This window comes from Patiria miniata, unplaced genomic scaffold (assembly GCF_015706575.1).
Source record: "Patiria miniata isolate m_02_andy unplaced genomic scaffold, ASM1570657v1 HiC_scaffold_19, whole genome shotgun sequence".
In the NCBI taxonomy this organism is placed as follows: domain Eukaryota; kingdom Metazoa; phylum Echinodermata; class Asteroidea; order Valvatida; family Asterinidae; genus Patiria; species Patiria miniata.
Window position 1 is genome coordinate 6,353,094 of NW_024037057.1, and position 26,776 is coordinate 6,379,869.

The following is a 26,776-nucleotide window of genomic DNA, read 5'->3' on the forward strand; positions in this document are numbered from 1 at the left end:
TGAAGGAATATGAATGTAATGTTTTGACTTTAGTGGTGATAAAAACGCCATAAAAAAAGACAACTCCGCCGTGATTTTATTTTGTTAGATTTCATAATGGGCAGGTCGGTTGATTAAACTCAACAATGGTCATTTTCATGACCACCTTCAACATAAGTAAATTAGGCTATATTTTAACCTATAACAAAGGACCCTTAAAAAGCAAACGGTTCCCAAACCATGGCACCACAAGGTAGATACTATTACTATTCAAATAAACCAACAATCATAACCGGGTCATTCCATGCCAACTCAACAAATGTTGCACACCATCACCTCTTGGATTTTTTTCTTTTTTGGTGTACTGAAAGATACTTAGGAGAAATGCAAATTCTGAAAATTTGGGGTCTCTACGACTTTTCGTTCTTGCGCAACAGCATTTTGAAATTTGAGGTGGGCGGGGCCAAAAGTGCGTCGCGTCACGAAATTCAATGTTTAAAGGGCCATATATTTAAAACTATACCCCCCAGACATTTCAAACTTGGTAATCTGGGCTATTTTTTGCTGTAGATTTCAAATATTTTAACAGAAAGAAAGTAGCTTGTTTCATTTTTAAGTTAAAGGGGCCCCAAAATGGCCCAAAACTCATCTGGACCAATGTTCGGGGGGGTGTAAGTCAAAAATTGAAAATATTTTTTTCACCAATTTTTTTGCCTGTAATAGCCCCCAAGTGAAACTACTTTCATGTAAAATCTTACACTTATATTAACTTCATTGAATGAGATATAGCCCTTGCAAAAAGCAAATTGTTTATTTTTACGATAACTTGACCCCCCCAAAAACCAACGTCAGACATTCCGCCCCAAATTTTGCTTCACATATGTTTGAGGTTGGTCCTTGGTGAAGTCCTCTGAAAAGTTTCATGTTGGTGTCTAAATGTCTTCAGTGGATAGCTGGGCTTTATAATGAGTCTATATCTTACGATGCTGGTTCCGTAACATACAACTGAGTACACGTACATTGTACCAAGAATAACAGCAGTCGGTACATAAAGAATAAGTTGGGTATGAAACTTAGCTTACATTTGTACATGTAGACTTTTGATCAGTTGATATAATTGTTTACAGTTTCACAGGTGAAATTATGCATTCCTTGTGATGTAGTTTTGATGAAGTTGAATGAGTTGCATGATGGTTGGCTCACTAAGTTTGTATTGCCTTCCACCGCTATGTAGAAGTTCTGGTGTTGGTACGCAACACAACACATCAACAAATGGAATGTTACATTTATCCTCTCTTTGTGGCCAATAGAGAGTATTTGTTGATTCCGTCCTGCAGAAGCGGACATACACATCCTCATGAAGTTGTGATACATCTTCTACAATAGCAATGTACCAAACATCATCATAGACCACACAAACATATTTTCCTGGGTTGAGGTCAGCTGCTACAATTGGTGCATGATGAGTTTCCTGCATAAACTAGGTTCCCCTTATCCATAATGAAAACTAAGATCAATCAGGTTAAAACCATAGACCCTTTACTCAAACTGAATCACTTCTCTTTGGTTCAGGTTAGTGCTATACTATGCTGTGCAAGTGAGAACTGGTTAATGTATACATACATGTACATGACATGCATGCTGTGTGATGAGCACATGGAAAGAATAAGACTCTCAAGTCATTTAACCTAATTTGCCTATAATGCACACATAGGTCTACAAGCAACTGTTTATTGAGCAGGAAATGGGTAGTCTTGACCCAAGTCTATCAACAGTCTATCAACAGGGATTTTGTTGTGCTGGTTCCGTAAAATACTAGTACATGTACTTGTATGTTATGGAACCTGCAGCATGGTAAGATATAGACTCTTTATAAAGCCCAGCTATCCACTGAAGACATTTAGACACCAACATGAAACTTTTCAGAGGACTTCACTAAGGACCAACCTCAAACATATGTGAAGCAAAATTTGGTGCGGAATGTCTGACGTTGGTTTTTGGGGGGGTCAAGTTATCGTAAAAATAAGAAATTTGCTTTTTGCAAGGGCTATATCTCATTCAATGAAGTTAATATAAGTGTAAGATTTTACATGAAAGTAGTTTCAATTGGGAGCTATTACAGGCAAAAAAATTGGTGAAAAAAATATTTTCAATTTTTGACTTACACCCCCCCGAACATTGGTCCAGATGAGTTTTGGGCCATTTTGGGGCCCCTCTAACTTAAAAATGAAACAAGCTACTTTCGTTCTGTTTAAATATTTGAAATCTACAGCAAAAAATAGCCCAGATTACCAAGTTTGAAATGTCTGGGGGGTATAGTTTTAAATATATGGCCCTTTAAACATTGAATTTCGTGACGCGACGCACTTTTGGCCCCGCCCACCTCAAATTTCAAAATGCTGTTGCGCAAGAACAAAAAGTCGTAGAGACCCCAAATTTTCAGAATTTGCATTTCTCCTAAGTATCTTTCAGTACACCAAAAAAGAAAAAAATCCAAGAGGTGATGGTGTGCAACATTTGTTGAGTTGGCATGGAATGACCCAACCAGCTGGAAAGAAATATTAGTGGACTTACCATCCCAAAAAACAAAGTTCTCAGTACATTACATTTGCAGATGAAATAAGAGAGTGTATGTTCTGCTACAAGTTCTTCTTCTTTGCACACCTTTGAGAAATTATACTAATCTAACGGGTTTCCTTTTTTTTTCCTTTAAAGATTCGATGGGAGGACTCGCCTTTTTTAATGCCAGCAATGGTGCAGAAGGAGACACAGCTGCTTTGTATAGTTTTTTTTTTGTGACTAGCGCTGAAGGGAGTGTAGAAGCCCCTGGGTGTTTTAGTTTCTGGTACAACATGTTCGGGCATGATATAGGTAAGCTGATGTGGGAATGTGGAGATTCCGATTTCCATGATTATTTCAAACACTGTCAACATGGTCAACGCATGGTTGTTGGCTTGAGTGCTGTACTTGAGTGCGTGGTTTTTGTTTTGCTGTTCTTGTCAGAGTAGATGTTTTGCTTAATAGTCACATTGGTTTTTCTATTGTAGAGATTTAGGGGTATAGGCTTTTTGTATAGAATAGTTGAAGTTTCCGTTGACAGTCAGATATTATCAGATGAGTATTGTTACAGCTTTTGACTGCAAGTGATATAAGGTTGTTTTTAGAAGAGGTTTGGTCGGTTGTCATTTTCGTATTTTAGTAAACTGATTCTCCTCACTCACGTTTGGTCGTATTCACTTGTATTCTTGAAGTAGAAGTCTCAGGTTTTTGTCAGATTGCTCTTCTCAATTAGGACGTTTATGTTAGTGGTCTTATCTCTGCATTTCTTTAGACTAGACTCGGTTACTAGTGGTTGTCGGATTGGTATTCTTTTAATAAAAATGATTTGTTCGTGGTCAAATTGTGGATTTTTCTTCTTGATACAGCTGGTACTATTTTAGAAGTGGTTCAGATTGAAGAAAAATACGTTGGTAAGGCCAACAAAAAAAAATATTTGGTCTCTGGTCAGACCAAAGTTCTGGAATTGACGTGGCCACGCGGTTTGTTTGTTTTTTTTTTGCTTTTTTTTTTTTTTTCTTCAAGCTTGGATTGTACAGACAAGGTGGGGTACTATTTTGCTTTTTTGGTGTCCTCATGTACATTGGTGTCCTCCATAATTTGCCTTGGTGCTTTCGATCATTTGCCTTGGTGCAATTTCCCATTCCTTGGTGCTCTTTGGTAAAAAAAATTGAGGAGGTGCGGAAATAGAGGGCGCTGTTGGAGCTACTGCGGAACATTTTGGAGAAAAAAAAGATCGACGCGCATGATTAAAATTGACGCGCGCGCTGACCAGAGACCGACTTATTTTTTTTTTGGCCTAATGTCAGTAAAATATGTAAGTTAATCATATTCGCTGAACTTTTAATATCTTAGGACTAATTTTCATATCCTCCCCCTCCTCCTCCCCCTCTCTCCCCCCCCCCCCCCCCTACCTCTCTCTCTCTCTATCCTTCAAGGCGCTCTGAAAGTATATCTAATCATTGATAGAAGTAAGCATCCGCCAGGTCCGCAGGACTTGATTGAGCCCCCTTTCAGCGTGATTGGTCAACAGACTGGTCCCAATGCCTGGGTGCAAGCCAACCTTAATATTACGGAGGAAGACTTTGCAGTGGCCATACAAGTGACAAGCGGTACGGGAGAAAGGGGCAACGTTGCAATCGATGGCCTCGGCTTTCAATGCCAAATGTGCCCAGGTAAGTGCTACTTCTGATTTTCTGCGCTCCTATAGGGGCTGTCTACCAGTCCACCAGACTAATTGTAATCGAATCCCAAAAACCTCGATCCTGAGTCCGAGTCCTCAGTATCGAGTCTGAGCCAGAGACTAGTCCCGAGTCATTTGGGTCTAGTCCGAGTCCCAAGTCATTTCCCCAGAAGACCCGTGTGGTGTCGGTATATGCCTTGCTCGCCCGTGTTCTATGCGACCCGGTCCGTGTGCGGTGGACCACGGACTATTTATGGGTGGACCCGGTTGGATTTCAACACAGGATGGACGCAACGAAGTACGGCCTTTCACAATGTCGACAGTCTCTGTGTTGGACCACGGACCATGTCCTTGGTTGGACACGGGTCGACCCAACACAGAGATTTCAGGAACCCTTTTACACAAACAAAATCCAACACGGCCTCTTCACTGGCCGGGCGCTCTACATGGGTAAACTCCAACCCTGGTCAGAACCTGGGTTGAGAGGCTCTACTCAGGTAGAAAATCTAACATCTACAGCTGCCGACCCGTGCTCACACCGTTATAAGTAAGGATCATTAGAAATGGTACACATACGGGGTACATAACGGGCTCGGGAAAAGTTGCTTGTTAAATCACCATCTTGCATGCCTGTTTCATCTGGCACGCTACGGGCATTGTGCATTTCACACATGCATGACATGAAATGTTAAAGCTATAGTCCATCATTTGCAGCCATCCGAAAAAGTAACTGGTGTATTATTGTTGAAAAACATAGTTGGTTGAAAGATAGTAAGTGGACTAAACTCCCTGTGAAATTCATCTTTCTGGCAAGCTATCATGAAGTAATCAACGAAAGAAGGCCTTTCCAACGGTGCGTCTTTAACTCTTAAGATGCACCGTAGGAAAATTTAAATTAATAGTTCGTTTTGTTATTCGGCGCAGCGCGCGCAAGCATTGGCACGACGCACAGGCGCGCGTGGTTGCTATAATTCGTCGGATCAGTGCGCGACATCGCGTATAGCTGCAATTCAAAACAATTCAAAACATGATTCAGCAACTTTTGATTTGAAATTGAGATCCTAGAATGCTGTTTTTCTCGCAATATACAGCTGAAGCTGAGCTGACACTTCATCAGGTTAGTTGTTCAGTATCCTTCATTAGATTTTGAACGCTTTTGTTGCTTCAAACGAACAAAATGCACAAATTACAAATGATGGACTACATCTTTAAGATGTATGCATGCATAGGCTTTGTGAAATAACCTCACGAATTGATGATTTAATAAGCAACTTTTTTTCGTGCCGTATAATGTATCCAGTTGGCGCACCATTTATGATGGTCCCTAGTTGAATGGTATACACCTCATTTTGCCTACGTGTGGTCGAAGTAGCTGAGATGTAGAAATCTCCACGGGTAGCTGAGATGATAGCGTCACGGATAAGACCTTATATGAGGTGGTTGCAATGTGTACGAGTGTACGTGTTCTACATAACCCCCAAGGACTGACACACAAAGGGAGAACAATAGGTCCTTTCAGTCCTCGGGAGTTGGGTCTTTTGTTGGAAACGGTCCTCTGTAGTAAGTTTGTGTGCTTAGTCTATGGGAGAGTGTTATATTACAGGGACAAAGGGAAACACAAAGCATTGTCCTCGAGAGTATAGTAAAACACGACTGTGTGACCAACCTGTGTTATACACATCCTTTGAAATTAAACTGAGGCTTGCGATCAACTTGTGTCTGCAATTTATTTTCTAGTCACCTGTGTTGTTTTCTATTTTTTGTCTTTATCAGCGCCCAATCTCAACTTCAGCTGCAACTTTGAGCAAGGACCGTGCGGTTGGACGCAAAGGACCGATGACAATTCGAATTGGGCATTGCAGTGTGGTGACACACCGACGGAAGAGACTGGACCGTTGTATGACCACACCCTGGGAGGTGAGTAGTATTTGGCGGAATTCAGGATGATACTTTTTGGCTAATCCAAAGAGGTTGCGCAACAGGGGGTGTTCTCCAACTTCATTCATATTGGAAATTGCCGTATTTTTTATTACAAGACAAGGCAAACTGTGTCTATTCAATTGATTCAGATGCAGAGGCGTAGCAAGGTCATTTTATTATCATTTTTTTTTTTGAGGGGGGGGTCGGAATTTTTGAAAAGGGCACTCGCACATCCGTGTGGAAATGTAGACAGGGTTTTTTTTTTTCTCCGGACACTTTGCCTCCTTAAAATCAAATAGTGGAGGGGGGGGGGGCTGGTACCATCTTCCAATGGGGGCGCTGTTCAAACCGGACGATCACGCACACTATCGGACAACAGAGCTTGGCACACAAGCGAAAATAAAAAAAGGCACTGTCTTGTAACGGCCGCTGGTACAACAAACGGGCACTTATTATTTTTTTTTAATTCCATGCACTTGTTTAAAATAAAACGCAGGCACTTGTAAAAAGAAAGGGCACTCTTGAAAAAAATATTGGGGGTAAACACTGATAAAAAAAGGCCACTTGAGTGGAAAAGGGCAGTCTTTACCAAATATTGGAGGAGGGTAAATACCCCATTGACCCCCCCCCTTCCCCCTTACAGCCCGCTGGCTGCGCCTGTGAGATGGCTATTTACTGCAAGTCTTTGTGCATCTGGTCAACACAAAGCCTAGACTAAGTCTAGACAAAGTCGCACTGCTTGGATAACAGGTGACTGTCTGTCATTGAGTCAACCATTGAGTCAGTCCATCAGTCAGTCAGTCAGTGGGTACCAACAGAACTATTTGCTGGCCCTCTGGGCCCGGTAAAATCATCGTCAATAAGAGTACTTGCCATGCGTATAAAAACAAAATCAGGAGAAGCCTCACCCAATATTAAAGCAAATTATCAACCGAACGTAACACTGCCATCTTGACCTTTAACCATCATTCTGCGATTGTACCAAACTTCATTCGACTCATCACATTATCTCCCTCTCTGCCCATCTCCCAACATATAGATTCCAATGGCAAGTACTACTATATGCATGCCAGACCGCTTGATATGGGAGATAGAGTGGTACTTCTGAGTCCTGTGGTTGCAGCGAACGAATCTCAGTCAGTCTGGTGCTTCAGTTTCTGGTACAACATGTATGGACGGGGGATTACAGAAGGAGGTACGGAATAATTTTTGATTAAACTCCCCTCCCAAAACGATAAGCTCTCCTTAATTGTAGTTTGAATTACTTTTATTCAGAAACCGTCATGTCGTTACCCCTGGTATCCGCTCCATTCACAAGTACCCCCTCACCGGCAAACAAAGTACAGTTGGGGGTGACCGACCGACGCCATCTGCCTGACTGCAATATTGCTGCGACACGTGGCCGTACCACTGGGTGTACATAGTACAAAATCCCCTGGTGTACGTGCCTCACTCACAAGGAACGGTGCGCATCAACCAGCTACATGTCCCGCCCATGGGACGTCGTTGCTAGGTAAAAGGGCGCCCTCTTTTGTTGGCGAACGGAGCCCATAGACTGCAGCCCCCCTAGTCCAACATAATTGCATTGCAATGTTTTCTTTTTCCCAGGTGCTCTTAAAGTGTCCGTAGGCCTATACCCTGTCAATGAGTCCGCTTACCCTGCCAATGAGTCACTTGTACTGAGCATAGCAGGCCAACAAACCGGCCCAAAAGTCTGGATTCAGGCTAAGGTTGCGGTTAATCAGACATCGGATTTCCAAGTGGCGATAGAGGCCAGGAGAGGTGTTTCATCAACCAGTGACATAGCCATCGATGACGTCGATCTATCGGAGGGTGAATGTCCAGGTAAGCAAACTTATTGCATGTATTTCCCGCCAACTGCAATCGGTGTTGTTACATAATAGCGCCAAATATTGACTTTCCCAAGTAAGCGGTTGCTTCCTTCCATGGCGAAAGGAGTCCCAAGTCATTTCCCCAGTCGATCCGTGTAGACAGTATGCCTTGCTTTGATACCCATGTTCTATGGAACGCCAAAGCCGCCTTCTATAGTTCGATTTCATTCCATATAATCAATTTCATCATTCCATTCGGCGATTTCATCATTCCATTCGGCAATTCGATCATTCCATTCGGCGATTTCATCATTCCATTCGGCAATTCCATCATTCCATTCGGCGATTCCATCATTCCATTCGGCGATTTCATCATTCCATTCGGCAATTTCATCATTCCATTCGGCAATTCCATCATTCCATTCGGCGATTCCATCATTCCATTCGGCGATTTCATCATTCCATTCGGCGATTTCATCATTCCATTCGGCGATTCCATCATTCCATTCGGCGATTCCATCATTCCATTCGGCGATTCCATCATTCCATTCTGCAATTTCATCATTCCATTCGGCGATTTCATCATTCCATTCGGCGATTCCATCATTCCATTCGGCAATTCCATCATTCCATTCGGCGATTCCATCATTCCATTCGGCGATTCCATCATTCCATTCGGCGATTCCATCATTCCATTCGGCAATTTCATCATTCCATTCGGCGATTTCATCATTCCATTCGGCGATTCCATCATTCCATTCGGCGATTTCATCATTCCATTCGGCGATTTCATCATTCCATTCGGCGATTCCATCATTCCATTCGGCAATTCCATCATTCCATTCGGCGATTTCATCATTCCATTCGGTGATTCCATAATTTCATTCGGCGTTCATCCTTTCATTCGTCTATTTCGCATTTGATTTAGCCATTCTACATTTCATTCAGCAATTTCGCCCCTTTTGCACTTCATGCTATTCTGCATTTCGCTTTTCATGCAGCCATTTCGCATTTCATGCAGCTATTCCGTATTTCATTCGGTCTGGCAGCGTCCATCCGTACGGAAGCGTTAAAGGGACATAAGACAAAGTAAAAAAAAGAGTCTCAATTATGACTTATTATTAAGTCATTGTTATGAATTATATCTTATAATAATGACTATTAAGTCATAATTATGATAATTATGATATATATCATAATTACGACTTATATCTCATAATTATGACTTATTATTAAGTCTTATTTATGACTTATATGTTATAATAATGACTTAATACTAAGTCGTAATTATAAGATATGTCATGACTTAATAATAAGTCATTATTATAAGATATAAGTCATAAATATGACTTAATAATAAGTCATAATTATGAGATATAAGTCATAATTATGATTTAACAATTACTAAGTCGTAATTATGAGATATATATCATAATTATGACTTAACACTAAGTCATTATTATAAGATATCAGTCATAACAATGACTTAATAATAAGTCCTTATAATGACCTCTTTTTTTTTACTTTGTGTTATATCCCTTTAACGCTTCCGTACGGATGGACGCTGCCGGACCGAATGAAATGCGGAATATCTGCATAAAATGCGAAATAGCTGCATGAAATGCGAAATGCAGAATAGCATGAAGTGCAAAAGGGGCGAAATTGCTGAATGAAATGTAGAATGGCTAAATCAAATGCGAAATAGACGAATGAAAGGATGAACGCCGAATGGAATGATGGACTCGTCGAATGGAATGATGAAATCGCCGAATGGAATGATGGAATTGCCGAATGGAATGATGAAATCGCCGAATGGAATGATGAAATCGCCGAATTGAATGATGGAATTGCCGAATTGTATGATGAAATCGCCGAATGGAATGATAAAATCGCCGAATGGAATGATGGAATCGCCGAATGAAATGATGAAATCGCCGAATGGAATGATGAAATTGATTATGGAATGAAATCGAACTATAGAAGGCGGCTTTGGCGTTCCATACTGTTCTGGGGGACCCGGTTCCGCTCACGGTGGACAATATGCGGCCTTTTACTCCGTCTGTATCTCCGTGTCAGACACCAGAACAACACGGTGATTTCAGAAAGCCCTCAGTTGAGACGTCAGTTTGAAAAGAGTTGACTTGGGACCGAGTTGACCTGGGACAGAGTTGACCTGGGACCGAGTTGACCTGGGACCGAGTTGTCTTGGGTCCGAGTTGACTTGGGACTGAGTTGACCTGGGACCGAGTTGACTTGGGACCGAGTTGACCTGGGACCGAGTTGACCTGGGACCGAGTTGACTTGGGACAGAGTTGACCTGGGACCGAGTTGACCTGGGACTGAGTTGACCTGGGACCGAGTTGACAGAGTTGAATTGGAACCAATGTGACTCGGACCGAGTTGGTTACAGACCGAGTTGACCGACACCCGAATTCTCTGGTCATACCTTTTCGTCTATTAACGTGTTCACTATTGTGATATCCTTTCTTTTTTTTCCTGATTTGCCGCTTCGAGATCTCGACACAGGATTCGACTGCAGCTTTGAGGAAGGATACTGCGGTTGGGAGCAAGTGGTTAGCAACCAAGATGCGAACTGGAAGTTGGAGCGTGGGACCACACCCTTAGCCGGACCAGGGATAGAATATGACCACACCTTTGGCAGTGCGTGATTCGTGTTTTTTTTCTCCCTTCTTTTGACTGTTATTTTTGTTAAAGTAAGCTGACAGATTTCGTATATACGAATATACCAATGGGGCATAACGCACTTGAAGGATGCCATATTTCATTTTTGCAATAATTGCAATGGTCTGCTTTTTCGGATGTAGAAAATGTTTATACTCGGATTTATTTCAAAAGAAACCCAATCATTCCCTGATTGGAATTTATATGTACAAAACAAACGTTCCTAAACAAATGGATCTGACAGAACGTCCATTAAAGATTCACAAATTTTGGGATTCCTCGTTTCACGGACAGGTCAATTTACGAGCGATAAACGGGTAATTTTCCCTTCTTAGGATCGGGGTATTTTCGGTCTTCTCAGTGCCGGGGGAGGGACCGTGCCCCCTAAATGTAATTTCCATCACAATGCTTCTGCAGATTTGACTAAGTTTGTCAGAAATGTTGGTTGCCGTGCTAGAGTTAGGGTACGGTAATTAATTGTTAACGGCAATTCATCGTTAATAATCATCAGGACCTTTTTTATTTGCATTGTGTAATACAGATATCAAAGGGGTGTATTGCTTACATGAGAGGGGCGTCTCTTCCATTGCAACAATGATAAGTCCAATTGTTCCCGCTTCAAGTCAGTGGTATCTCAGCTTTTGGAACCACATGTATGGAGCAACCGTTGGTATGAATGTTACACTAGACTCAATACAATTTTGTACTTTTTTTTCATTATTATTATAAGCCCCTACCAAAAGGATTATTTTCCAAAATTCAATCTAAGATGAGCAATCGTTGACAATTAGATACTTCATGAGCTGTCAACTAGGCCATCACTCAAAAAATATTGCTTCTATGGACAATTATAAACTGAGTTACACACGGTATTGCTTCCAATAGCATCAAAGCATCAATCTGCACGCATAGCAGACTTTCCTCCCTGCATTTGTAATCTTAAAAAATAATACACCCTTGTGTCATTTAGGTACGCTCAGAGCTTACCAAATCGTGGAGGGTTCCGGCACAAAGATTCTCTTAATAAAGAGTAAGCACCACACCGGTAGAAGGGTATGGGAACAGCATGTGACCCAAATCTTTAGCACCACTGGCGTCCGAGTACAGCTTGAGGCCACAGTCTCTAGCAGTGACGGTGATATTGCAATCGACGACATCTTGTTGACGTTGACAAGTCCGCCCGGTGAGTATTCAACATAGTTTCTTCAGGACAAGCTTCTCTCTTTACCTATTTTCATAGAAGCGAACTCAAACTTGACGGGTTCCGATTCTGAAAACATATGGTGATGGGCTCCTATCGGTCACTGTTTTGAAAAAAAAAATGAAAACAAAGTTGAGCCATGTGTATTTGGGGAAGTCGTTTATCCTTGTGTAGAGGATCAACTGATATCCTATAAAAGGGTCCGTTTTACCCCATATTGGGTTTCCATTTTGCCCCATATGTAAAACGGTTCGCTGATGGATTTTTTTTTAGTTGCCCTTACATTTTACACTGTTGCACAATACAGCAATGACTGTTATACATCTTGACATGTAACATCGAGTCCGTTTAACAATTAATGGGGTTGATATCGGCCAGAGTGTGCAATTTTTACCCACTCTTCCCCTTCATGTCCAGATCCAGATCCAGCTTTCGATTGCGACTTCGAGGAAGGTCTTTGTGGGTGGAATCATCCTACAGATGGTGACTTCAACTGGTATCGGGAACGTGGAGATACTGTCACAGAAGGCACTGGTCCCGAATTCGATCAGACTATAGGCAGTACGTATACTTAATAATAAAATCGAATTTCGTCCATGATGCAATAACCCTGCGTCATTAAGACGTCGTGCTTTGCTAATAATATGTGAGCTGTCTTGTGATTGACAGGTGGGGACGACAACTATAAGCTCTCAGAAGAAGGTATTTAATATTGAAACAAAGCCAGATGTCATGACGTCTTGGGTCTACTGCAGCAGAAACCTATAGTTGCTTTTAAAGGCCAAAAACATGCACCTAAATGATTTTTCGAGCAAATGGCACTTCTGTCGTTTTGGGGAATCGTTCTTTAAACAGCATTTATACCAAAACGGCATTGATAGGAGCGTTATTTAGTGGAGACCACAAGGCAGTACATGCAGAATTTCTTTGATGTTAATGCCAGAATGTCAGAATGCCTGAGAAATTGAGCATGTTTGGAGAGGTTAGTTCGAAAACCGCATCGTGTTTAATTGGTATAAACAAACCCAAGAAGCTCAAAGGGGCATAAGCTTTACTCATATTGCACCTTAGTGTACGTAGTACGAGCTTTTTTCCCCACGGCGGTGTGAAACACGCCGTGGGCTTGAGCTGCTTAGGTTGGTGGGTGGGTTGGTGAGTTTGTTTCTGCATTCAGTAGGGGACGTTGAACAATAAAGGACAATAGGGTCCCAATTCCCGAAGGCCCCCAATTTAGAATCGTGTACAAAACATGGGAGGTCTTCCTAAAAAGTTGGTACAAACAAAAGAGGGACAACAGGGGGTCCCCGATTGCAGGCAAATACACATTTGTATGCGTGGGTTGGTGGGTGGGTGGGTTGGTGGACGGTTTACTCGGGCATATATTGTATTCATGCATCTCGAGCATTGCAGCTTTGCATTCGAAGACCGGTTTTGAAAACACTGATGCGCATGTGTCTAATTTGCATATTTTTGCATATGAGATCACGCCCTATTTGGGTGAACGCACAGTGTGGTATTAAAGCCGTCTTCATACGTTGCCCGGCCACCGTGGGTTAATTGTACCACTTGGTACTTGTTATCCTCCCCAATCATTTGTAGAATTCATTACCTTCCAAAAGAAGGAACTTAATTTGCCCTGCCCTGTTTGCGTCTTGAAGGAAGGCCGTTTTGATAATAGGATTTTTTTTTCTTCTTTTCAGCACTCAACGGAACCTATTTGTTATTTGAAGGCAGATTTGCCTTGCCCAATGCAACGGCCATCATTCTCAGTCCTCAGGTGTCGGTGCCCTCAGGATTTAACTGGATCATGAGTTTGTGGTACAACATGTATGGCCGTGGAATCGGTAATTTGGTTACACTGAGATTTATTTTTGGTTCTTAGTACGATTTATAGAACGAGATCTATTTTTGTTTTGTGTACGTCGGTGAAGGGTAAAAACCTTATGAATAGTTAATGCGGTACCCGCTGCTATGGTACATCAGATTCGAACCGGCCAATCGATCCCGTTAGCTCGGTGGTCGAAAGACATCTGCACTAGAAAGCAGGAGGTCGTGGGTTTGAGTCCCACCCGAGTGATTTTTTCCAACTTTCACTCGGGAGATAATACACTGAGTATACAGTGTTTATACGTCGGTGAAGGGCAAAAACCTAATTTGAGCGCTCTCAGTTGACGGAGACCATTAAATGGTTTTAAAAAGCGCATCTTTTACAAATTATTGAAACCAAAGAGGAATGTCTGATAGCTTTCTTACAGTTCAGAAGAATTGATATATGCACGAGTGTAAAATTCAAGTCATCGACCCTAACTGAACAAGATGTATTGGTTACGATACAAGGTGTTTTATTTCTTACTTGATTGGGCGAATCCTAGGGGACCTGATGTAATTGTTCAAAAACCATTACAATAAGTACGCACAGGCTAGGTGACAAACTTTATTGAGCTATGATATGATCACTTCATTTACATACAGCTGATTACAGCGCGCAGTGGTTTGGGAAGTAATGAATAATCATCATAGCTGCCAACTGTTACTAATTTTTCGTAATTATTACGAATTGTTTGTTAAATTACGAAAATACGATTTGCCACTAAAACATTACGAATTTCCCATTTTCTCCCTAATGAAAAAAAAATACTTGTAAAGTATCGTTTTTGACCGAAAACTTCTGGCGAAATGTCGCGATAATGGATGGACTGGTGACAAGTCTAATAAGAATGCAGTCAAGCACCCGATAGACATCAATGCAGTGTGCGCAGTGGAGTACTTGAGGACCAGACTAAAACTATTTTTCAATGGTGTGTCATTTGTGTGCATCTCGTGGATGTGTGACTGTGTGTACTGTATGTGAGTACTTTTCAGTGACGATCGTGAGCACATTTGGTCGCTTTTTGCCGGGTTGAGACCCATCAGGCGACAATTTAATCATGGAATTTAATAAGAGTATGGTTGGAATAATTGGTATTACAGTTTGAGTTTGTCACAACGTCCAGAAAAGATAAATCAGCATGCGTTTGCAAGGTATGTTGGCGGGATATTTCTATTGCATACGGTCATGACGGTGGCCCTAAATCATTGTGTGTAAAAACATTGATACGAACTCGAAACTCCACATCGATAGCATGCATCTCCAAAAAAATATGCGCATATTTTATTATTGTTATTATTTATTTGACTCCAACAAACAAATAAGGACATTAAAAAAAATTAATTAAAAAAAAAAAAAAAAAAAAAATTATTATTATTATTTTTTGGCCTACATTACATTATTATTCACAAGAAGAAGGGTATGCACATGTATGTGTACATGTAAACCATGTACCTGTACTCGATGTTGGTAAAGCTTTTGATAAAACGAGCAGTTGAAAATGACCGCGCGGGTTGATTACTAATTGGGATTTTGAAATGTTGGCAGCTATGAATCATTTAGCGATCACGCGGTGACCTATACAGTAAACAAATGACGATTAGCCAATCAGCATGCAGTACCGTATTTCAGCGCTGGTCGTTTGTATGGAGGATGGCAATTTACTTGTTGTAATGCTAATTGGCCTATCGCCGTTTGCGAGTTAGCCACGCCCCTTAGACAACCTTTGTATACGCTTAGGTTTGTTTGTCTCAGATGTTGCGCGTTCCGCGTCCATTTGTATATCAAGTAATTGGACAATATTTCGCCAGCTGCGTTGACGCGTTTCTAATGCGATTCTACTGTGACAGGTCATTAATTATCACAAGCGTTCTTGTTCTTCCTTTAATTGTCACAGGTGCTTTAAATGTGCATCAAGTACCAGAGGGACGCGGTGTCACAGCCGACACGCGTATTTTCCAGCTGCTCGGGGAACAAACTAACGATACAACCTGGCTTCAAGCAGTAATAACCATCAGAAATGTGACCGCACCATTCAACATAGCATTAGAGGGAGTGCCAGGTGTATCTGATAAGTCGGACATCGCTGTCGACGACATTCGGGTTGTTCCTGACACAGGTTTGTTGCCCTCTCGTCCCCTAGATTGCATCATAGGGTTTTAAACAAATGCATATGTAGCCCAGATAGAACATTACAAGATCACAAGCAGACATAAATACGAGGCAATTAATTAGGCAGTTCCATCACAACAAAACGCTCAAGCCAAAATTGGACTGGGATCATGTTTGCAAATTCCATGTTCACAAGGCCTGTGTTTACGTAAGCTAGACTAAAGGCTACATCGCCCAGGAATATTTAAATAAAATTCTCCTCCAGATGGTGGTAAATTGTCCGAGATATCATTAACAGTTGCATACCAGTAAGTTTACTAAAACAAAATGTATGGCTATGTGTTCATAGATGTAGAATATGCCACATAACCTGGATTTTCTATGCATGGATTTCAAATTAGGTTTTGCCCTTCACCGACGTATAAACACTGTATACTCAGTGTGTTACCTCCAGAGTGAAAGTTGGGAAAAAATCACTCGGGTGGGACTCGAACCCACGACCTCCTGCTTTCTAGTGCAGATGTCTTACCACTCGACCACCGAGCTAACGGGATCGGTTGGCTGGTTCGAAACTTTCACTCGGGAGGTAACACACTGAGTATACAGTGTTTATACGTCGGTGAAGGGCAAATAATCTAATTTGATTTACATCACCCCGACGCAAAAATTCCATCTTATAAAACAAAAGTTCTATCTTATGAATATGCATGGATTTGTTTCGCAATGCGCAGAATCTCCTCGTGTCACTTGTCCCGATGATGTCCCCTCTGTCTCTACGAACCCTGGGGTGGAGTTTGCCGTCGTACCTTGGACACCAATGCCATCTGCCACCGACAACATTGATGTCCTTGATTCGAACAGCATCACTTGCTTCGACGATGGAGGCAATGTCGTGATGTCAAGCAGCTCGTACGGAGTAGGCACAACGACAGTGACATGCAACGCGACCGACTCCGCCCTCAACATCGGAAAGTGTCAGTTTAATATCACCGTCGTCGGTAGGTTTGTGTATTTTACCGATAGAATTGCTGTATCGTTTATTTTAGATCATAACATGTTAAAGCAGTGTAAGTGTGGCCTCAAATCTCAACAATACAAATGAAAAGAAAAAAGGAATAACACTTAAAACTAAAACTAGACCACATCAAAGTTTTTTTGACAACATAGAGGAGTATATGTTTACATAGCCAAAAGTAACTCAAGTATGGTGGGGAATGCCGCAAAGTCCAAAAATCGTTGCAGGTGTGAAAACATCCTCTTCAATCCAAATTGTGTATGTCTGCAAGATTCTGTTATGAACAATGCAACCTAATGTTAGTTGGTGTAACCCACCCCACCCCTCAGCTTCCCGTTCTTCGATATTTCTGATTTCATGTTTTGACGCCAAATTCTGGTAAGACCTTGGGCAGTTTTTTTGTCCACCCCGTTGTAAAAAAGTAAAGTCTGTCTCGAGCCAATGTGGCTCATCAGGCCGGCGTTTATCTCCGGTTTCAGTAGCATGAAACGACTGAGAATATTTCTACTCCCCCTGGATGGGATGCTAGTCCATCGCAGGTTACTCCCAAGCTAATGCTGATACCCATTTATACTCCTGGGTGGAGAGGGGTAAGTGGGGATGAAGTGGCTTGCCCAAGGACACAATATATGACCAGCGGCTGGCTTCGAACCCTGGACCCTCTGATCATGAGTCACGAACCCTAACCACTAGGCCACAAACTCCCCCTATGTCAACCTAATTAAATGAACAGGAAGACCATATATGAGCTTTGGTTTTACTTCTCCAGTGGTAAGGATATTTTGGAAAAAAAAATTAAAAACCCGACAAGGAACTTCAGTCTATGCGGCTAGTACTTTGAGAGTTGAACTAAGACGCCGCATTGTAAATGTTTCTTTGTACTAGGTTAATGAAATTTTAAATGCATTAAAATCATTTTTAAAAATGTATCTTGACGCTGGGTGCCAAATTTTATGTTCCCAGCTTCAACAGTAACAGTTAGCCCATCAACAACAGGAGTAACAAGTATCAGCGATACTCCAACGGGTGGCCTTGGATCATCAGCAACGTCGGCTGATTTATCAGCAACCGGCTCAACTATCCAAGGCACTCCCATGAGTGGATCAGCAACAACAGCGGATCAATCAGCAACCGGAGCAACAACGATTAGCGATACTCCAATGGGTGGATCATCAGCAACATCGGCTGATTTATCAAATACTGGAGCAACGATGATTAGTGATACTTCTACTGGTGGATCAGCTACCAATGGCGGGCAATCATCAACAAGACCAACGACAAGCCGTGATACTTTGACGGAAGGATCAGGAACAACAGGTGGACAACCAGTGGCTAGACCGACGACAGTCAGCGATACTTTGACTAGTGGATCAGCTACAAATGGCGTTCCAGCAACAACTGTATCAATTGAAGATTGCATTACGACTCAAGGTAAACGGCTCAAGTCATCTTGTTGCAAACACAATGTTGACAAACATTATTATGTTTATATCCTGCTGTGTCGACCACCTCTTCAAAAAACTTTTTTTTACTGAATTATCAATATGCTTCTGAGAAAAAAAAAGATATCGACATGCTTGCGTCTCAATACAAATAATTTCATGTCTTTCGTTTGCATGAAATGCAGCGTTCCTGGTCCAGCTCCGGATCCTTGGGATAGACGGGGCACCGGTGGTGTATACCAATCAGCTTGCCAACAAGGACTCACAGGAGTTTCAAGATATCGCTCGGAGAATTGGCCAACCAGTAAGTTGTAGCTTTGTCAGTATTTAACCGCTGATAACAAAGGAAGTTCCACTCGAAGATTGACAAAGTAAACCATTGTCATTTCGAGACATTGTCTTGATTTAAACTATGATCAAGGCAGGGCCTATCAAGATGCTGCAGTGAAATTGAAAACTATTTGTGAGCGAGTGATCTGAGGAATGTATTGGTCACGTAACTACATGCATTAAGCCTAAAAGGGCCGGGGGTGGAATCCCCCCCCCCCCCCCCTTCTCCGGCTGAGAGATGGTCAAAATAACCTGGCCCTTTTAGGGTTAAGCTTTAACCATTTATCAATTGTGGTAAAGCACCTCGCCCAAGGACACGATCACTATAGCTTGATACCATCACGGTACGTTAAACAACGTGCTGCTCTTAAAGGTCTCCTGTCATCTGCAGTGCTCATACACAATGTCAACAGCCTTTCCAATCCATATAGTTTAGCTTATGTGAAGGTTTTTCATAAGTTTGTCTTGAAAACCTGAGGAAAAATCACTTGGCGATGTGCCCTAAAAGTGTTACAATTTAAGTCATTTTTTGAGCCATAACAATGAATTATGGCTCAGATGCAATATCCGGGGAAATTAAAACTTTACATTTTTAATGAGAATTTAGTATAGAAGCAGTGATACACTAAATGTTTTGTAAGATCTCTTCCAATACTAGTACACAGGGATAATAATTGCAAGTATATCAACTACATGATGATATTGTTTCATATGAAGTAATGACAGAAACTTTACCTTTATTTCCGACAGGTGTCTAGAGCTCTGCGACGAGGGCAGAGGACATCAACGATTTGCAAGTTTGAGGTGGTTGCGATTCGCAATGGCAGCTTGTTGGTAAACGGCGTAGCCAGATACCCAATGACAGCAGTGGTGGACAGTAACACCGTTCTAGACGTGCTTCATGTCGACGCAATGGCTAACATTGCACAGATCGACAACTCGCTCCTTATTGATCAGTCGGTTTCAGTGGTTACAGGTACAGATGTCTGGTTGTCTCAAACCAGATTTCTAGAATTCATGGCAAACCGCCAAACTCCCCAACCTTGTAAACAGTCCTTTCTAAAAAAAAAAAAAAAAAGTCCGACGAAGGACCATGAGGGGCTCATTTCCGGAGCCGCACAGACATCAAAAGTTCACGAAAGGTTCTTCATTGTAAACCTCGTCCCAAAGGTTTCTAGCGATACGTTCCCACTAGCTGTTTTGCGGTACTAATGTCTCAAGGTTAAACGTAGACCCTGGGAACGATCTGGGTTCACAGTCTAAAGGGACGGTCCGCAAGGTCATACAGTTATACGGCTTATGGATTTGTTACAACGATAATCCATGATTTGATACAATGTATTAAGTTTTGGGATTTGTTTCCTTTGATTCAGCTGAGACTGAAAGCTGCCCGGCAAACTACTGCCAAAACGCCGGCACCTGCGTTCCAGTAGGGAGTTTCCCTGACCTCCAGTTTTCGTGCGAGTAAGTGTATGAAATCTTCCATTCCCTCGTAGTGTACTACTATTTATGTATAATTCTGTTATTTTGACGCGCTCAAATTAACATGGTGTACAAAACGTGTCATTACCTCAGATCAAAGCAGACAAGTCTGTATTTGCGTGCAATCAGGGACCCCTATTGTCCCTCTGTTGTTTGTACTCTAACTTTTTAGGAAGACCTCCCATATGTTTTGTACACGAATCCAATAAGGGGACCTCTCGGAGACTGGGGACCCTATGGTCCTCTATTGTTCAACGTCTCCTATTGAATGCAGAAACAAACTCACCATTGCATCAATTCCAATTGACAAGCATTTTGTTTTCTTTCATTGCAACAGGTGCGCGGAAGGATTCACCGGTAGTAAGTGTGAAGGGGAAGGTATGTACTAGTAATTCTGTTTACAGCTTTATTTTGAAAGCTCTTTTTTTTTTAGTTGCGCATCCCATATGTGTCTGTTGACTTGGGTAGGGTTCATTGTCCGCTGTGGCAAATTCAAAAAGCGGGGTGGAGGCAGGACCAGCTGGACCTCATCTGACACCAAAGAGCGCTCTTCGTAACAAAAGCCTCTTTTTAGCTACCAGTTTCTACGGGAAAGTTTTGCTCAGTGAAAATCATAATATTCGATTTGTACCTCTTCTGTTCTTTGGTTTTGTCTTGGATTTTCCCTTTTTGGGATGGGGATTGGCTCAGTTTATTGTTTATTTTTCTTTGGTTGGTTGGTTGGTTGGTTTTGGTCCTTTTTATGTATGAGGATTTCAAGGTCCGAAATTTAAGGCTGTGATTGATTGATTGAGCAGATACAAACTTGTAACGTTTTGACTCGCACCTATCCAGACCAACCCGCAAATGGCGGGGTCATCACCTTGGCGGTTGTTGCTGGTGTGTTGGCGGTCGCAGTGATTTTCGCCCTTATATGCGCATGCGCCATGGTTATGATGGGAACTGCCAAGCGACATGCTGGTGATCGGCGGGAGAGAGTGCCAGCAGATCTGATGCCAACCGGGTACCGACGACCGCAGGTGTGTTCTATAGCACTTGCTGTTTATTAACGCCTTAAAAAATATTCTAAATGTTTGGTAGTTTTTGGTTGTTATTGGCGTGAATGATGCTCAAGACATTACTGTTCGTGGAATTGATTTTAGTCACGATCCACCGTGTGGTCACTGATCCAACCAAAAGATCTCGACCATAAAGTGTTTAATAATAATAACCAATAATACTTTTGAGCAAATGGGGTGGATCGAGCTGAAACGACACCATTTTCCAAGTGCGAAATAAAAAAAAAGTATTAATAGGCCATCAGCCTGGGGGTTTGGTCGGTATCAAGTGAGGGTGAGTAATGCTCATAGCAATTTTTGGCAAGGTATGCACCCCTAGAGTCGGGAGATATGTGATAGCATTGCAGCGGTGGCAGCCTTTTGGGTGTTATCACTTCTTTTTTTCAAAATGGCCGCCAACATGCTTGTTACCACATATAAGTGGCCATATCTAAGCTTAAAGAGCAGTTAGGACAGTGATTTTGGTGTCTTTTACTAGGTTTTTTTGGGGGAAAAGATTACATTTCTGTCTTTACCCAAAACCGTCTATTGAACCAACTTGGTCACTTTTATTGAAACGACGAATTACAGATCGTAGAAAATGCTGTATAGGAATGAGTAAATATACGTCTATAACCTTCTTGACTCGCCATTTGCTCAAGAGTAAGGCAAATTGGTTTTTATTTTGTGTCTCCGTTTCAGTTTAATAGACCAGGCTATGATGGTAGATTCTCGCCCTACTTTATCCCCGGCCCAGCCTTGGTAAGCACATGATATCTTGCACGAGACCTACATAAGTGGTGCCAAAAAGAAGGAAACCCATATTTGACAGGAATTTTTACCTATAATTACTTAACTGTTTGAGCTGTTTTTTTTATGCCCCGCGGCGAAGCCGAAGGGGCATACTGTTTCCGCCTTGTCCTTCCGTGGGTGGGTCGGTGGGTGGGTGTGAGTTTGTGTTACATACCCTATGTGGACTTGTGAACAAAAGAGGTCCACATAATGCAGGTTGTGTTAACCTTATGTGGACTAAGCCGTGTCCACATAAGGTTTTGCCCTTTCTGGAAAACAGGTTTAGAGGCATTTTTGGGTTAGGTTTATCTGTAGCAGAATGAAGAGAAACACTATAGGGAATCATAGAAAAAAAATTGGGTTAAAAGAGTTTTCACAGTTTAAGTAAAGTTATTTTTTGTACCAAGTTTTCTTAACTACACGAAAACAAAGCAATGTCCACACAAGGTATGTAACGTAAGTCTGGGTGTGTGTGGGTGGGTGGGTGGGTGGGTGTGTGTGTCCGGACAAATCTTGTCAGCGCGATAACTTGAGAAATACTTAACATATGAACTTCAAATTTGGTTTGTGGATTGTCCTTGGTAATCCTAAGAAGCCTTTTGCATTTGGGGCCGAAAGGTCAAGGGTCAAGGTCACAGTGGCTGAAACAATAGAAATTTTGTCAGCACGATTACTTGAGAAATACTTAACATATGAACTTCAAATTTAGTTTGTGGATTGTCCTTGGTAATCCTAAGAAGCCTTTTGCATTTGGGGCCGAAAGGTCAAGGGTCAAGGTCACAGTGGCTAAAACAATAGAAATCTTGTCAGCGCGATAACTTGAGAAATACTTTACATGTGAACTTCAAATTTGCTTTGTGGATTGTTCTTGGCAATCCTAAGAAGCCTATTGCATTTGGGGCCAAAAGGTCAAGGGTCAAGTTCACAGTGGCTAAAACAATAGAAATCTTGTCAGCGCGATAACTTGAGAAATACTTAACATATGAACTTCAAATTTGGTTTGTGGATTGTTCTTGGTAATCCTAAGAAGCCTATTGAATGTGGGGCCAAAAGGTCAAGGGTCAAGTTCACAGTGGCTAAAACAATAGAAATCATGTATTTATTCTGAGATTATGGATAAGGGATTAATTCATATAAAACCTACAGAAGACACTAATGCTGTCAATGAATGTTCCATGTGACCAAGGTACATGTAAGTTGATGTTAAAAGAGTGGTGTTATGTCATGGGAACTGTCACCGTTGCGGGGCATTTGTGTTTGTAAACACACCTGACTTGTTTTTTTATAGTTTAGTAAAGTGTAGCTCTACAACCATACGTGGTGAAAACTAGCCCCATAAATGTGGCCAATTTACTGGACTACCTCCGTAAATAAAGGCCACACTTCCACCATGTACAAAAACATGTCGAATTTTGTCAAATTTTGATTTTCACATTTAGACTTTAGAAGCATACTCGCCCTCTTTATAGGCTAATCAGAAAGTGCTGCCTATTTCAGATGTCTATTTTTTGTGAAATTTCCAGATTCGTTTGCACACGTTTGCGTATCAAAATTTCAACATGAAATTTCACAAAAATTAGACATCTGAAAAAGGCAGCACTTTCTGATTAGCCTACAAAGAGGGTGAGTATGCTTCTAAAGCCAAAATAAACTACAAACTAAGCCTAAATGTGAAAATCAAAATTTGACAAAGTTCGTCATGTTTTTGTACATGGTGGAAGTGTGGCCTTTATTTACGGAGGTAGTCCAGTAAATTGGCCACATTTACGGGGCTAGGTGAAAACAATCTTGAACAAAATCGCAAGAATAGTGTTATTATACTAATTTGAATACAAGTCACCAAAATCACAGTTGTCCACGCGTAGTCTATGTAAATCGGATGTAGTGTTTCTTGTCTTCAAATCAAGCTCGGGAGCTCAGTCAAGCGGATGGAATAAAGCCGTCCATGGACAAACAGGTTTGGCACATGACGTTTTTAAACTACCATATCTCAGCGACCAAAAATATGCACTTGCAATCATTGTTAGGTCACTTATGTTTACAAATCAGTAATCAATACCATTAAATTGAATTTTTGAAATATGCTCGACGAGTAGGTGAAAATTACTGTCAAAAGTGGGTTTCCTTCTTTTTGCACCTCCCTGTACATGCAATACTTTTATCTCGTTGGGGTTAACTGATGCATATTTACATTAACTATACATTGTAATAGTTGTTACGTATTAATGATACCAACGGTCGTGGCATGAACTGTTACTGAAGATTTTAACAACTTATTAAGGGATTGAGATGAATTCTTGAAATCCATTGTAAACCTCCGAGGTCAAATCATTTTTTAATTATCACAAAGCCAATGCTGCATTGTTTTAATCTCGCAAGGGAAAAGAGTGATTTTCAATCCAATGACTTGCGTATTCCTGTTTTCTTCCGCGGATCTAGTGTCGATATCATAAATAACATCGTGCACTTTTTTAAAAATATCAACGAAATTGCAGATGCGAAGAATGAACCAGGACTCGCTGGAGAGTGACTCCTATCTGGACGACGGTCTTCGGGATCTGGACCGCCGTACTGACAACTTTTCCACTCCCTACATCGTACCAGGACCTGCCCTGGTAAGCATAAACACAATCTGCATTTAAAACTTGCATCAATTGATGATCTTTTAGCAGATACTAGTGAATCACTTTTTCATCCGTGTTTTTTTTTTCTTGCACGATCATAAAATAGATGCGCAGAATGAACGAGGAACGATATGACGACGCTTTTTATTATTAGGATCAGGACAGCTTGAGAAGGAAAGACCATCTTGAGATGACGTCATCACGACAGCTTGAAAGGAAGATTATCTTTAGATGACTTCATCGGGACAGCTTGAAAGGAAAGAATATTTTGGGATGACGTCATCTTGGCAGCTTGAATGAAATGCATATCTTGGTCTTGAGATGACGTCATCCAACAGTAACGTCTGAATAGGAGACGTTTGAGAGGCGCGATGGCAGCAAGCACAAAGGCCCTTTTCTATTGTTGACGTCATTTTGAGCATGCGCACAAACAATTGAAGCTGACCGGTGTGTTTGCTGCCACCAAGCGTCTCAAAAGTCTCCTATTCTGCCTTAAATACTGCGATTGCATATTTGCAAAATGTGCAGGAGGAGACGAACCAGTTTATTCTGGTTTATATGGTTTTTTCCGGCCAATTTCCTGAAATGTTCATTCACTTCTGAAAATCAGTCATTCTTTTTCGTCTGAATTTGAATGCACATCTTTAATCCCATTTCAATTCAACGAAAATCCAATTGTTTCCATTGTCCGTGCATTCGGTTTTGAGAAACAGATGGCCGATTACGTTACCTGTGCATTCATTTACGCAAGCATACCTTTTCTAAATTGATTTCAGGTACAGCTAATTTGATTGATGGTCAATGAAAAAGAAACCCCTAATTGTAATTGAAATAGAATGGTGAATATTTGAAATCGCCCTCTAAAAGTGAAAAAAAAATCTTGTAAACGAATCTGAATGGACGTAACCGAAAGGTGCTGCTCAACCACTTAATTGATTGAACTGAAATGGAATTGAATGCTCTGGTAGCGAAAATGAAATGCGTGATCAGAGGGAGTCTGAAATTCAGACGAAAAAGAATGACCGATTTTCAGAAGTTAATGAACATTTTAGGAAATTGGCCGGGAAAACCTATACTATCAGGCTTCCAGTCGTAAAAATACATCAGCGTATTGTATGCTTCCGTAAAAAGTACCCAGATGACTGCAATATTATTTTTGATATTGCAGTCATCCAGGCGTTTTTGCTAGTTCCCGCACAAGCTAGAGCGTATAGAAAGTCACAGTCAACAAAGCGCGCGGCACGTGGACGCAGCGCGCAGCACTAGCAGGGTAAGTGCACACTGTTGTCAACAGCCACAATGGCAGCTTCGAGCGGCGCGAAATTTGCTTCAGTAAGCGAAGACAATATTTTGAGGAAGTTTGAGAAATAAAGGCAGTGTCCTGAAATTTATTTCTTGCGGATCAAGCTAGTCAGCCTAATATATATAATAATAATGTTGGATTGGCTTTTTTCGGGGAATACAAGAATATATTGCGCTCGCTATTCAACTCGTGTAATATTGTTATAGTTCGTGCAATATATTCTTGTATCCCCCTCAAAGCCATCTAATATTACAAAATTATTTTCTCAATTAGCGACCCTTTGGAAAAAAAAAGTGCGTATTAACATAAATAAATAGTAGTACAGTCGAGTCTCGTTAGTACAAACTCTGTTAATACAAAATTCTGGTTATAACAAACATAAAGCCTTGGTCCCAACTGTACATTTATGTGCACAATGAATGGGACTGATGTTCCTCTTAATACAAAGTTCTGATATAACAAACAATTTGGCTAGGTCCGAACGAGTTTGTATTAACGAGACTCGACATATTATGCTTGCAGGTGTCCCTTGTCCAATGTTTCGGCTTTGACAAAAATTGAAGACCCAAATGTCCTGCTCCCTCTTTTAGAGTGGTCACGTATTTCCTTTGAACATTGAGAAGTAATTATTCTTTAGAATTGTCTAGTATTGTAACAGGTGTAAGGGACTGAATGTACTAAGCTGAAAATGGAATATTAAGGTTCCTTGGGGTGTACTGCTGAGATTGAGGTTGAAGCAGACACTTAATTGGAGCATGATTGCATTATAAAATGTAATTTAGGCTAAACGACTTCTTGATTTATAGTAATTTAGTGTATGTATTACACATTGGTTAAGTGGTGTTATGTAATGTTATTGTTTAGAAATGCCAGTGGAAGCTGAATTTTTATGCTCTTTTAGCGTGGATAATAAACTTG

At 41.3% G+C, this 26,776-nt stretch overlaps 1 protein-coding gene across 1 annotated transcript in view; it reads left to right on the forward strand.

Annotated features, from left to right (window-relative positions):
- LOC119725536 (MAM and LDL-receptor class A domain-containing protein 2-like) overlaps nt 1-25,159 on the forward strand; it is a 38,268-nt gene extending 13,109 nt beyond the window's left edge. The window contains exons 2-22 of the mRNA XM_038196966.1: nt 2,695-2,850; nt 3,975-4,211; nt 5,993-6,136; nt 7,179-7,334; nt 7,748-7,984; nt 10,486-10,632; nt 11,195-11,323; nt 11,624-11,836; nt 12,272-12,415; nt 13,555-13,698; nt 15,619-15,840; nt 16,565-16,831; nt 17,812-18,279; nt 18,476-18,594; nt 19,371-19,596; nt 19,994-20,084; nt 20,440-20,480; nt 20,937-21,121; nt 21,842-21,901; nt 24,427-24,546; nt 24,662-25,159. Coding sequence (XP_038052894.1) covers nt 2,700-2,850; nt 3,975-4,211; nt 5,993-6,136; nt 7,179-7,334; nt 7,748-7,984; nt 10,486-10,632; nt 11,195-11,323; nt 11,624-11,836; nt 12,272-12,415; nt 13,555-13,698; nt 15,619-15,840; nt 16,565-16,831; nt 17,812-18,279; nt 18,476-18,594; nt 19,371-19,596; nt 19,994-20,084; nt 20,440-20,480; nt 20,937-21,121; nt 21,842-21,901; nt 24,427-24,546; nt 24,662-24,709 — 3,549 coding nt within the window. The 5' untranslated portion in view covers nt 2,695-2,699 and the 3' untranslated portion in view covers nt 24,710-25,159. The remainder of the gene's footprint in view (nt 1-2,694; nt 2,851-3,974; nt 4,212-5,992; nt 6,137-7,178; nt 7,335-7,747; nt 7,985-10,485; nt 10,633-11,194; nt 11,324-11,623; nt 11,837-12,271; nt 12,416-13,554; nt 13,699-15,618; nt 15,841-16,564; nt 16,832-17,811; nt 18,280-18,475; nt 18,595-19,370; nt 19,597-19,993; nt 20,085-20,439; nt 20,481-20,936; nt 21,122-21,841; nt 21,902-24,426; nt 24,547-24,661) is intronic.
- The last annotated feature ends 1,617 nt before the right edge of the window (nt 25,160-26,776 follow it).